Source organism: Gavialis gangeticus, unplaced genomic scaffold (assembly GCF_001723915.1).
Source record: "Gavialis gangeticus isolate Ggan-Ray unplaced genomic scaffold, GavGan_comp1, whole genome shotgun sequence".
NCBI classification, from domain to species: Eukaryota; Metazoa; Chordata; order Crocodylia; family Gavialidae; genus Gavialis; species Gavialis gangeticus.
This window is the reverse complement of record NW_017729024.1, coordinates 10,122,901-10,137,453: the sequence shown is the minus strand read 5'-3', so window position 1 is coordinate 10,137,453 and position 14,553 is coordinate 10,122,901. Positions and strand designations below refer to the sequence as shown.

Genomic DNA, 14,553 nt, shown 5'->3' with positions numbered 1-14,553 from the left:
TTTTAGAGAGACACACACACACACACACACACACACACACACACACACACACACACACACACACACACACACACACACACACACACATCGTGTTTGCATGTGTATACATATATATGAATCCAACATAATAGTTAGAATTCATCACTGCTATGAAATTCAAATACAAATCACCTACACAAAATGGTCAACACATTTTTTGGCTATTTTAATAATGGACTGTTTTATTACATTCATTATTCATATAGGATAAGGGTAGACAATTTGTAGGCATTATATAGCTCTCTTCAGAATATTAGCTTTGTGGCTTTGAGAGGCCATTTTCTAAAGATCCTAACAGTCAAATGACATCTTGGGAAATGTTACATTCTTGCTGTATTTGCATGATAATGAAGATGAAATTTCATATACGCTACCTGAATTACACTCATCTAAGTTTTGTTTTTATAGGGAATGACCAAAGGAATAAGTTCTCTAATCCAATGTTCTGAATTACTAAAATATAATAAATGATTCCTTCTTTGGAAAGACAATAAGCTATAGTACAAATTATAAAAATCCCATGTTATGTATGTTACAATGAGATAATATTATCTCAGTTATATATCCCTGAATATTTATTTCCTTTAAAAAATATTCCAAGGTAACTAAAAATATTTATTGTAAATCTTACAAAATCATCAAAATACCTTCTTCAATGCTTAGCACTCAATGGCATAGTAATAACATTACACTAGAACCCAACTTATGTTTAAATAATTCTGGTATGCAATCTTTGCTTAATTTCTTAAACTTAGTAAAGCTTGCATGTTAATTACGTATGCTGGAGTTGTACATCTGATCAAGTATAATCATATTTCATTTGAACCCTGACAGAATAAGTCGGTAAGTCAAAATTTTCTTACTATGGATACATGTTCAGTAGGCTATGATAATAGGTATCTTTCTCATGATTAGCTAGGCAGGCAAATATGTGCTTGGCAGAGAGTCTAAATGTTGACTTAACAAGTGGCCAATAAGGAGTGTTAACGTGTGGAAGATGCAAGAGCTCCATTCTCTCAGAGGTTTAGAAAAGGACTTGGCTCTTTAAGCTGTTTTTTTCAAGCCACTCAATGACTTAACACAAACGTAAAAATAAGGACATAATTGAAATGATTTCCCCTTCTAATCAATATACAACTGGATTAATCATTACCTTATTTGACAATTTAATGTTATTTGCATAACTAATTCTGAGGCATAGCTCTGGAAAACCAACATAACCCTACTATTTTGTCCTGAAGAAGATAAAATTTTACATTTTTGTAAAAGTGAAAAATTAAGAACCCTACTCAGACCCCCAAATCTAAAAGTTACAAAGTTAATGTGATAACCTACACACATACATCAGCACAGATAGTCTTAGTTTATGCACAGACTTATAGTTTCTAACTCTTTAAAGAAAATGTCTTTGATTTCTGCTGGCAGCTAAAGGCATTGTTTTAAAACATAAACATCATGGAATAAGTGGTATACATACTGGCAATTTTATTTAACACAACTTTTCAATATATTCTAGTCTACACTGCACTCAAACTGCACACATCCAAATTAAAGAAAAAGATACTTATCCTGGAAAAAAGGCCTATACTCAAAGGAACATCTGAATAAAATTGAGACATCTGCAGTAAAGTTTTACCTTCTCCCTAGAATGTTTGAGATGAACTCAGTGTAACACTGTCTTCCAAGAAAAGACACAGTGATCAATGCAAGAACACATCAGGCTCCCTTGGACAGGCCAATCAATGCAAGAAAGAACCTTGCCCAGGGCCTTATGCAAATAGAAGCACGTCCTGCAACCCAGGGAGGGAACATGCGCAATAGATCAATGGGATCTGAAAAACCTTACAGCTATATCAGCCTCAGACAGTAAATATATAATGATGAATCCCTCACGTTTTCGGTGAACTCTTAAACTAGGTTATTTTCAACAGCTGGTGAAAAATCTTCCAGGTCTGTACACAGCAACAGTGAAGAAATAAAAGCATGAGAGAAGACTAATCAGTTAACTTAACAATACTTTTAAGACTGAAGATAAAATTTCAGTAGTCACCTTTTTACAAGGGGCTCATGTTAAAATGTTGAAAGTTAGGTTTCTACCATGCTGATTTTACAAGGTAGATATCAAGGTTTGGGTTGGTTTTTTTTTAAATCCCTTTTGGTAGATTAGAGTGAGGTAGAAAAATAAAAGGTTTACCATTTACAAGAGCTACAACATCACAAATCTAACATCCCAATCATCACTCTATTGATTGAAATGTACCCTGTCAAAGTATATTGCAATTATATTTTTTTAGCCGTATCTGTATTGAAGTATTTTTTGAAATATAAATTGAAGAAAACATGGCTTTAAGTACATATATAAAACCAAGGAAGGGGCACAAAGCTGTATGCATGTGCATGAAACCACACAGGCTCACCAGGTACATGTGACTACATTAAAAAGGGTACATATTAAGTCTTCATGACAAAACTTGTGTAGAGTCATTTCCTAATTATGATTCATCTTCTGCTTTTGGGAATGGGGGAAGTTGGTGGGGAATAAGAACAACTTTTTTCTTTAAGAATCACTGATACCTCTTAACTTGATAGAACAAAGGTATAATACTGCTGTCAAACAGCTAGAGCCACACCAGGACAAAATATAATCCAGATATTGACAAGCAAATAAAACAGCTTAATCAAGCTTGTAAAAACCTCACGCACTTTGTACCTTGGTACTGCACAGTTGAAGCTTAACACTAATTTTATTTTGCACTAGAACACGGAGTAGACAGAACAACAATTAAGCTCAATGTATTTATCATTTTATATCATTATAAGGCCATTTTTAATTCTAGAACATGTTAAAATGGCAGTTTCGTTTAGCTGTTTTAGTTTTAAAAACATTTTCACTAGTAATCACATAATTCATTTGATATTTAAACATTTTGATATAAAATAAAACACAGCATTTAAGTGGGATCATCTACAAATTTCTGCATTTAAAAACCGTTAATACAAATCATTATCCTGTCATGTTTGCCTTAATCTTTAAAAAAACCCATTGCAATCTTACTGAGAAAGCATCATCCTGCACTTTCATTAAGCAAAAGGAAGGAAAATTAAAATGTAAACAATACCATTTTCTTATGTTACCACCATTTTATTGTTCTTTTCACCAGTTGTATGCTTAGACTCATCTTACTCCAGCAGGATTTTTAATTTCCAATGTATTATTAGCCTACAGTTACTTTGGTTGATGCACTAAACCTGGTCTTAAAGTCTCATAAAATGTCTACTGTTCCACACAAAGGCCAAACATATACTTTTCACTATAATTAACATTTAAATTAACAGTAACACAATACAATTGTGTAATGTAAATTCATGGGTCCAAGATAATATCAGAGAAACAGGAAAAAGTATGAAATAACAGCCAGATGTTTTAATGTTTTCATTTTTAAGAAAAGAAAGTCTAATATTCCAGACAAAATATAAATGCACTGCAAACTGTCATGGTAAAAAACACATGATTACTTTCTGTTCTCCCTCTCTCATCTCAGTAAAACCAGAATCCCAACATTTTTTCTTCTTTTAAAGTGTGTAAGTAAATGTTTAATAAAAAATGAAATTATTTGTAGACTGATGATGACATTGTACTTCATACTATCTTTATTACTAAACTGTTCTCCAAATCAATTTACAGAGCAAAGTTAGGCAGAAGGCTCCAATTTTTAAAGTTGTGCCTGGAAAAAATAAAGTGCTCACAATGATGGTGTCTGGGCATTTAAACAATCAATGAGATGTCTAGCCAGCTGTTTGTAGATGCAATTCATGACTGTACATGCTCTGGAGCTTTTCTTTCCCATCCCACCCTCTGCTTTATCCCCATCCACAATGCCTGAAGTGGAAAAGAGGAAATAAGAGGGGTAAGTCATGGAGAAAGGATACATTTTCTGATAAGATTTGGAAATGGGTACAGAGTTCATGATGTGATGTCAACAAGAAGGAAACAAGTGCATAAAAAATTCTTAAAATTAATAAGGGCAATTTTGAACTGAAACCTGAAGTGTATGAAGAGCCAGGTGGAAATGGATGCAATGAGATACTTATTTTCTGCAAGAAAAAACAGGCAGTTGCATTCTGCACATACTAGTCTGGGGCGCTGGACTTGAACCCTCCCCCCCCCCACATACACACAAAGAAAGTAGTTGCAAATAGTTTAGGTGACAACTCATGAATCTATGTAAAAGTCTTTCAGCAGAGCTGGGAATGGTGTTCATTGACATTTTAGCAATGAAAGAAATCGAGGATCTAAGTTCAGGATGAAGGATGAGGCTAAAGTTATGGACAGCAGCAATAAATAGGAGGTCTATTTCAAGGAATAAACAGAGAAAACAGAATTCTGTTTGAGCATGGTCCTCTTCCACACAGAAACTGTTTCTGTCTGAAACATTTTAGCTGAATGAACCCGATAAAAACCCATACATTTACTTGGCTAAGAAAGGCAGAAAAAGCAAAGGCAGATAGGGAGCAGTCATTACAATGTCAAAACACATGTAAAGCAAAGTCTCCAAAATGTAGAAGTAGCTGTATTTAAATAAACCCTTTGATAGAGAGAAAAATAAGTAAATACAATACATAGAAGTAGCAAGACAAAAAATATGGGCAGGCCAAATCTCTGAGGTACCAGACTTTGACTAAACCTACGTTCACAAAGAAAATTATACAGGTTGGGGAAGAGGGAAAACCTCATATACCCTTTCCAACTTTGCACAGTGACTAAAAACAATCTGTTGTTGTGCTCAAAATGATAGTTACCTCAGTGTACCAGCAGAAGAGCAAATCGTTGTTTGAAACACTGCTGTCAAAGGGCAGTACAGCATAGTTTTTAGCAGATTAGGGAGGCATTACTTTTATTAAGGCACAACCCCACAAAAGCTCCCATTGGAGTGGTGAGGCTTTATGACAGCTGGAAAAAGTTTGACCAATCAATAGGGAAAGTAAAATCTAGTGAAAATGATGACTGAAAACCAGCAGGTCAGAAAATATTTAGCAAATCTCAACATACGCAAATCAGCCAGTCCAGATGACATCCATCATAGGGTATTAAGGAAATTACCTATCAAACTTGCTCATGTACTGTCACTTATTTTCAAAATACCCTGGGAAAATAGGAAGGTACTGTAGGAAAGCAAATGTGATGCCAAACTTAGGAGGGGAAAAAAGAAAAGAAAAAAAAAAGAGAGTTAGGAACAGATGTTGTATTAATTCCTGGGTAAATTGTGCCTGTGTTTGTCCTGGGACTGACACACCCACACATATCACCCTTCTAATCAAGGTTTGGTGAGCAGCTGAATGCATTGCTGCTTTTCCACCATTGATTCAATAATGCAAACCTAAAATAACTGTTTGCAATATTCTGGTATAAATGGTTAGTACTTCTTATCCCACGAACCTTTTTAGGATGTATCCAGAGACAATGGACATCTGAATGATTGCACTTTGTCCTGGGATAGTGAGGATTACCAGAACTACTTACAGCTGATCACTTCAAAGTCCTAGCACTCTCAAATACAGAATTGCTACCTACCACTTGAAGTGGCAGGGGAAACAAAGCCACCAAGACTGGCAAAGGGAGTGATATGGACTCACCTTCTACCTCTCTGCCCTTGAAGAGGCAGGGATGACAGCAGAGGACTTCCACTATATAGCCCAGCAACTGTGCCATGGTTGGGTTTTTTTGTGGGGTTTTTTTGGTTGGTAAGACCATGCCTACTTCCTTTCTTTCCTCCAGCCAAACACACAGTTCTTTTCTGAAATGTTGTCAGACACAAGTTTATACAGATGTCCAGTTCAGCTCTGGAATGAAGGTAATGTTTGCAGAAATAAGAGATACTAATCCATCTTAGTATGACTCTGTTTGGATTGCACTTATTATAATATACTGTTCAATTATGAGTACATTATTATGAAGATGCTCACAGACTGAAAGTAACTCAGACAAGTACTGATTTACAAGAAAAAATTAGGAGTGCTAAATATCGACAGTTTGGCTAAAAGGAAAAAGGGAGTACATCATAAAACAGGTAACAAATATGAAAAGACTTTTTATATCAAAGGGTATAAGGAATTTTATACCAAAGGGTAAAATGATTTTTCTAATGTAGTGTAATGAGATTCAACTACCACTAATGCAGTGAAATTATGAAAATATACTTAGTGAGATTGATTAGGACATGGAAAAGTAGCAGAAGGAAAATGTGGAAATTTCTTTGCCTTGGACTTTCAAACCTAAAGAGTACATATGTATTTGCAAACAGCTGGACTAGATGATCTAACAGACCATCTCTAACTTCTAAACATCTCTGATTCTGTATTTATTTTATAATTAGCATTCTTACTTTGTTGTTGAGCTAGAAAATTAATATGAACTGGCCAATAAGATGTAAATTAATGACAACAGTGAAGGCAATTAGTCTACACTACATAGTTCAGAGCCATGAAACACTGCCCTTCTTTTGGAAGAACCCAGTAAAGTGCTGAAAATATGTGAGCTTGCAGAATATGGATTTAGCTATATGGTCGAGGTACCAGTTATTAAATAAGTAAATGATTATGAGGAAGTAAAAACGGAAAAGTCTGGCAAGTGATCCAGAGCTAGCAAGCAGGGATCCAAGTTCAATACTCAAGTGCAATGCCTCATTGCCACACTGGCAGCAGCCGGACACACAATTCTTGGGAAAATGAAAAAAAAATTATGCCATTTTGGACTTCAATGGCAAAGTTAACAGGGCTGATCTTGAGGTAAGAAACCAGATGCCTACATGTTATAGCATTTAAACTAAATCAAAACAACAGATGAAGGTACTGCACCCTGAACTGTTTGTTTGTATTTTGTTGTCTACTCCTCCTTCTTAATATGTACTTGGGGCCCTGATCCAGGCGGAGTCTCTGGGTGCTACCATAATACAAATCAGTAGCATAACTAAAGAGATAAGGAGGGGACCAGGGCAGCAACCCTAGGCATTGACTTACGGGGGGTAGAAAAATAGCAGCTTCCAGCCAGCCAGTGCTGCCACCGGCAGCCTGGTCACTGCTGCTGTCCTGTGTGCTGCCACTAGCAGGCTAGGGACAGACATTCAAAAAGCCTGTGCCTGAACTGATTCAATCTTTGCAGGTTAGTCTAACCTGGCCAGGTTAAATCACTTTGTAACTGCACAGGCATCCCAGACATGCAGGCACAAGCCTGCCATGGCTCAGACTAGAAGCTGGGAGGTGCTAGAGCAGCCCTCCCTTCTGTTGCACAGAACCAAGCTGAGGAGGGTGGTGGGCATGGCCAGGCCCTAGCAGGATGTTCTGATTAGCCCAGCAGGGAATTGATAACAGTGTTTCTCACCCCCTAACTCAGTGTTTATCAACCCTTTAAGAAACCAACAGAGGGACATTACCAGCTTTCTGTTGATTCTACCTGTTGATTCAGAACAGATCACAGCATGTGGTCTTCTAGCTAATACACCGACACATCTTCGTAAGGCGGAGGGGAGGGGGGAATTCCTGCTTATCAGGGAGTGGGGAGGGGGAAGGGCGGAGCAAATAACTCTTCTTAAACAGCTTTTCCAAGGAAGGACATTAAGCTACCTGTTGATTAGCTCCAAAAAGCCTGTCTGCCTTGGTCATCTCTACAGCATGGACTGTAGCCAGCATGTGGTCTGCTAGCTAATGCTGAGATGTCTGTGTAACGCAGAGGAGAGGGGGGAATAATCCCTGCTTAGCAAGGAGAAGCCAGGCAGATGCTGCTGTGCCTGCAAGTCTCTGCCAACCTGCAGTCAGTGAGCAGAGAGGAGGAGCTAGTCCTGCTGCACAGCAAAGAGCCCTGTCCAGCCCACAGAGCATGCTGGGATGCTGGGGGTGTCTGTTTGTCTTACACCAGCAAGGGGTCTGGGACAGGCATTGCATAAACTGGTCTGAGCCAAATCAGTTAAGTCTAATACTACTTTCAACCAAGTTTATCTCAAACTGGTTTCAGCCATTTTCAAACTGGTTTATGTGCACTGAACATCTGTTCTGTTACAGGTTTAAACTGGTTTATGATCACTTAAACCAGTTTATGTGTAATGTTTGTCCCTAGCCCCAGGGTGCAGGACTGCCCTGTTATGCCTCCGATACAAATAAATAATAATAAATTATAGCAAGTAATAATAATAGTAATAATAGATACTCCTCAACTTATTCGTTAGGCTGAAAAATGACCATAGCCTAAAATGCATGTTAAAGTGAGCAAAGTATTGATAAAAATGCAAATCAGTCAGGAAGAAATGAATGACTATAGACAGAACTGGCTGCAATGTCTTTCCAGTAATGTCTATTTTCAGTCGCTTATAACTTTAACCACTGAAGTTGAAGCATGCCATACTTGCTTTCTACTACAAGCTGATTTTTCTGTGTTTAGAAATTCAGCTAAAAGAGACCCAATGCTTCCAAGAACAAGACTAAAGGAAAACAGATTGTTAATTTTGTTCATAAAAGAGGTTTTGCTTGTTCCTTTTTAAATTCTAGTGTCTACGTAATTTGAAAAAGGAAATTTGGCTGCAGGAAAAACCTGAGGTGCAAAAGACCTCAGTGTGCCAAGAAAATCTACCCAAGTGGGGCCAGGCTATTAGCTACCGAAAACCACTATTCTTAAAAGAAAGCTTTTAACCGTCAGAAAAATGAGTTAGGAACATATTTCTAGGGTTATTAAATCTAGTATGTACTACTGCAGAAAGGCACATTTAAGAATCCCTTTCAGAAACTGATTAAGCTCCATCTTAAAATTAGTTTGAGTCATGGGTGACTGGTGCCACCCATGGGAGGGCGCATGCCCCCCCAGTGACTGGTCAGAGACCGATGGGGGAGGTCCCCTAGTGGCCAATCTCACTGACCGAGGGGTGGGGGTACCCCACGGTGGAAGTAGTTGCAGCGCTTCATCTGGCACTCCCACTTCCCGGCTGGCACTTGCAGGGAGGGCACCAGTGCTCCCACCTGCCCACCCCCCTGCCTATCACCTAAGAGGGGAGCACAGCCTGTCAGGGGATGCACCAGTGCTTAGGGGGTGTATGTGCACCCCCTATGCATCACCACTGGTTTGAGTTTTTTACCCCATCCTCTGCACTACTCCTATTGGGAGGCTGTTCCAAAATCCCACTTTTCTGATGGTTAAAAGCTTTCCCCTAATATGTGGTCTAACCTTATTCAAAGCCAATTTATACCTACTGCTCGTGCCAAAATTGTCATCAGCCTTCTCCATCCCTACTGTTTACTCTCCTGATGTATACATAGAGAGCAGAAGGCAGGGGAGATATGTACCTTATAGACTAACTAAACAAGATATACAGATTATGAGCTTTCAGAAGCAGTTTATTTCATAAGATGCTATGAAGGGACTGCAGGAAGCAGAGTTTTTAAACAGAAAGCATTGATTAGAATACAAATCGTAGGGAAGAGGGAGGAAAAAGGAGGGTGAGGCAAAGTGGGAAGAAGAGAGAAAAACAAAGGAGTTAACTCATTGAGGGACATAGGGATTATAAAAACTAATCCAGGTAATAGCATAAGGATCTGTAGCCTCAGTTTGACCATACTTAACCAAATCCAGTCTGTGGATGATTTCTTGTTCTGTACCCTTTGTATTCTAATTGGTGCTTTCCATTTAGAAGCTCTGCTTCCTGCAGTTCCTTCATAGCATCTGATTAAGTAAGCTACCGCTTAAGAAAGCTTAAGATCTTATTCAGTTAGTCTGCAAGGTGTATGCCCATCCTGCCTTCTGCTTGACTGATGAACACAACTATCAATCTGTTTATAGAGAGCATTCGTATCTCCTCCAGGCCTTTACTTTGTTAAGTTGAACAAGCCAAGATCTTTTTAGTTTCTACTACTAAGACATGTTTTTCACTCCCCTGATCATCTGAGTACTTCTCTCCTGCCTCATACCTGCTGCATTCACTGAACATGGGTGGCCAAATAAGATCCCATCAGGGTCTTGTACAATGGCAGAAATATTTCCCATCTCTACTGGAGATACCTGCCTTGATATATTGTAGGATCACATTTAACTTCTTAATGGCCACAATGCATTGCTGAGTTACAGTCATCAACTGACTGACTAATACACTCAGGTCTTCCACTTGTTTCCAATTGCTGAACTCTCATTTTGCAGCAGATTTTTTTGTTATTAGTATAGCTGAGGTGTAGCTGCATTTCATACTCTTAAATTTCACCCCATTTTTGTCACTCCAGTCCTAAAGGTACTCCAGTCATCTAAGGAATCATCTACTGTTTCTCTCTACTTACAAGGTTTCATAACTGGCCATTGGCCAGTTTATTTGGCACACTTTTTACCAAAGAAATTAATGGATATATTAAATGATTGTTTCCAAAACCAAATCTTTGAGGTCACTCATTCATTAGTAACCTGACTCCAGCCTGGTAACTTTCCCTTCAATACAGCCTGTTATTGTCATCTCTCCTTTGGTTAATTCCTTACCCACTTACAATTTTTATACTAATCTCTGTCTTCTTCAGGTGAACTAATAATTCCCCAAGCAGCACTATGTAGCACAAATAAATGAAGAAAAATGAAATTAAGGCTATTTTAATTATTAAAAAGGCTTCCCCCACAGGGATTTAATGCTTTTTAACTAATCCACTTCAAAAATTAATTTGGATTATTTTTCCTGAGTTACTCCATGTAAACAAACCTACGATGAAAGACAGTGCATGCCCCAAAGAGCTTCAATCTTATTAAGAATGTAAAAAAAGTGGAAAGCCAAACAGGTCCACTGAGAAAAAATGAGCCATCCAAGGTTACAGAGGTTAGAGGCAGAGTGATAATCCAAGTCTCCTAACACTAGCTGCCCTACACTCATCCATATTGTCTTCCTTAATTTACACTGATATGGTAACCGAAAATTCACAGCACAACTGCTAAAGGCCCCAACCTGCAATTAGTTGATTCAAAAGCAACATTTTGCCCTTCCAGAGATCCACTGCAAGGACACAGTTGTCCATATTTATTATAGTACTGGGAGCCCTAGTCAAACATGAATGCCTTGTGCCTCCTGAAGCTTGGGGGGGGGGGCACGGTGACTGCCCACAGGCAGCGGTGGCAGTGTTGGTGGCAGGGGCACGTTGGCAGTGAGTGGGGACTGCCTGTAGGTGGCCGCATCAGTGTCAGCAGCGGGGGAAGTGGAGGTGGCGAGCGCCGAGTGGTGATTGGTGACTACCACCAGCCGCCGCCAGCAATGTCATCGAAGGCCAATCCCAGGGGCTGCACCACCAATCTCAGGGGGTGCACGTGCACCCATGTGTACCCCCTACACCTTGCCAATGTAGACCAAGACTCTACTGTGCCAGGTACTGTACAAGCAGAGAACGAAAACACCAACCATATGGATGATATTGCAAGATCAGGGCCTTAAGCTTATTTTAATTTGAAGAAAGAAAGCAGGTCACTTTGATGGGGCTACAGTAATTTATAACAGCTGAGGATCTGACCCAAATGTTTTCAGTGCCTTCATTTTATTACAGCTGGTTAATACTGCACAAATATATCCAAAGCCAGAACCTGTCTCCATTCCCTTGAAAGATAAACTGTGGAAGAGAATAGAAAATCCAGAAGCAGGAAGGTTGAAATAAAGTTCTTACACTCTAATACATGTTTTAATTTCAACAAAATACCACTTAATTTAATGAAACTATACTAATTTTTTCCTGACCCTCAATCTAAAAAGAATTTTAGTGAAAATTATGTTATAAAAGCTTAGTACTCTATGGTATGGTTAGCAATTCAAATATTTGTACTCATGTATTAATGTGTTTTACCAACTCAGCATTCTACCATCTTGTACTATGAATCTTTAAAATGATTCCAGTAGTTAACATATAATATATAGATCTTATCTATAACATTGTGCAAATATCATTACATATATTCAAAACTTTGGTTAGGTAGGACTGCAATGATGCTGGTAGTTCTTCATCTGACAAGGTCAAACAGTCACAAACTCCTCCATGACCATTTCAGGCCGGACATAAGGAAGAACTTATTTACTTATGAACCCCCAAGGTCTGCAATAGACTGCCGCCGGATGTGGTTCAAGCACCTACTTTGAACACCCTCAAGAGACATTTGGATGTTTATCTTGTGGGGATCCTATGACCCCTGCTGACTTCCTGCCCCTGGGGCAAGGGGCTGGACTTGAAGATCTTCTGAGGTCCCTTCCAGCCCTAATGTCTATGAAATCTATGAAATCTACTCTTCCTTTGCTGATGTAATTAGACCAAATTTTAATTCCCCATGCTCTGTGATCAACAGTAATTGTAATAGTGAACACTGCAAATTTGAGACAGTGATACCAATTCTTACAATTTTACCATGAGTCTCATGATAGCTGGAGTTTTTTCTTAAAGCTGAAGATTAATTACATTAATTGATCCATTTAAATAAAGGTAAGTTTCTATCCCTCAGGGTAATGGTGATAAGCTTGAAAAGTGAAGTACAAAGACAAATACAGGGCAAATACAGGGCGAATACAGAAGAACTCTATAACCATCATTTTGAAAGAATCTAATAATTTTTAAGTCAGTGACATTTTCTGATCTATGATTTTGGAAGTGTGAGGTAGTGACATTCTTCTGATGCATCTGAAATAAGTATTTGCCTTGCGGTGTGGATAAAAGCATGGAAATGGATTTGTTTTCAAAAAGTGATTCCCATGACCTAGTGAATCTGTTCTGAATTTGTTTCCTCTGATAGAAAGTTAGGTGCCAGTCCCCTAACTAGGTCTGCAATGCATGGCCTCAAGGATTCACACAGGCACATGGATCCAGCTGCAGTGTTAGGGCATAAGACAGTTTCTCCTTTTTTGTCTTTCATATACAGGCACTAGGGAAAGAAAAAGCACAATAACTGTAAAATCACTGAAAGTGTCTGGCAGACTTGGAGAGGAGTTGTATTAGAAACTAATTTTGGTCAGCTTAATATACAGGGATTGCATCAACTTGAAAACTAACACTGTCTCTCAAATTAAATGATTATAAGGTAGGATGCTGCACAAATTTCACAATTCACATACGGGTACATTGAACTGCTTCTCGAAATGTATCCCCAACTATACTATACTGTAAGAGGGATAATAAAAACTAAGAAGCTGAGATATGTTCATGAATCATGTTTTGAGTTTTCAAAATCAGTAATTAGTAGAACATGACCTACAACTACTTTTAGTGCCAAGTACTTAAAAAGGAATTTACTTTAAATGTTATTAGCTGCACATTTAATTTCAAACTACAATTACGCAAAGTTTTAATTAGTAAATGTTAAGGTACATTTTAGCAATAGTCTTATGATTACTATTTGTAATTCAAGCTATAAACAATATAACTAATTGCATTTATTGGTGAAACTTTACTTCCCACACATGTTAAATCACTTTCAATTATTTCTCTTGTAATCTCTGACCCAGTAAGGTACAGAAATTGTGTGCCTACACTTCAGTAACAGGATAACAGTTTCTGTGTATTCAAGCATGATCTGCACACTCCCTTGCTCTCCATAATATCTTACAACCATGGTCATGCCCATGTGCATGCAGATCCAAAAATGTGTAGGCAGTCTAATTCTTTCGATTAATAAGTATCTTGCCAATGATGGCTGGATATTTTGCTTTGCTGGCTGGCTGAGTCAAAAATCAAAATGGAGGGTTATATTTTGGTTAACCCTTGTACAGACACAGATTAGAGGAGACTGAATAAGATCCTGAGGTCTTTTGGATGCTCCAGACTTCACGAGGGATAGCCATAATGATTCTCCTATGCTCCACGGAATAGCAGAGACTGCTACCAAAGTGCTTTTAAAGGAAGCTCCCCACCAGGCTATGGACTGGGAGAAAAGCTGGCAGAACAGAGCTACTTGGTTGTACAAGGGCATGCTAAACCCTCGAAGGGATATAAACTAGGGAGTTCCAGAAGGTATCCTGCCATTATAAGGCTAAGTCCCTTCTGGCGCTTTTCCTGGAGAAAAAAACAGCTCTGCATAGCTGTCATGATAGATTATTACTAAATGCCACAATCAAACCATGCTTAGGCACCATTAAGGGAGTGCCTGGCAGTTATTTTTCATAATCTCTGCAAGGAAAAAGTAAAAGCCTAAAGATCTTTGGTGCACAATAATTGTGAACAATTAGAAGAGATTCAGCAGCTTCACTTACGCACATACAATATAAAAGATGATCCACTTCAAATTCTATTGTTTATTTCACCTTCTGTGGTTACAAATTAAAACAGAGGGTTACAGGAAGGCACTGCACTCCAAATAAAGATACATGCTTCATATGGATATGGGATGAGCAGCTGCATACAAGGACTCCAGAACTGCTGTATCCACATTTATGTGAACCTGCTGACTCAAAATACTTGCAAGGCAAGTGTGAAGGAGGTGCAGTTGCTCTAATACTCTTTAAGGACTCATGAAGTTCCCTTAAGCCCAACAGCCCAATC

The 14,553-nt window shown here is 38.5% G+C and overlaps 1 protein-coding gene across 5 annotated transcripts in view; it reads right to left on the bottom strand.

The window, feature by feature from the left end:
- The window catches only part of FAM172A (family with sequence similarity 172 member A), a 427,259-nt gene that overhangs the window by 181,208 nt on the left and 231,498 nt on the right, over nucleotides 1-14,553 (bottom strand). The window contains exon 8 of one of the 5 annotated variants that reach the window (XM_019516889.1): nucleotides 12,700-12,940. The exons of the other annotated variants lie outside the window; for them this stretch is intronic. Within the exon in view, the coding sequence (XP_019372434.1) occupies nucleotides 12,776-12,940 (165 nt within the window). The 3' untranslated portion in view covers nucleotides 12,700-12,775. Of the gene's footprint in view, nucleotides 1-12,699; nucleotides 12,941-14,553 lie in introns of those variants that run through there. 5 annotated transcript variants of the gene reach the window in all.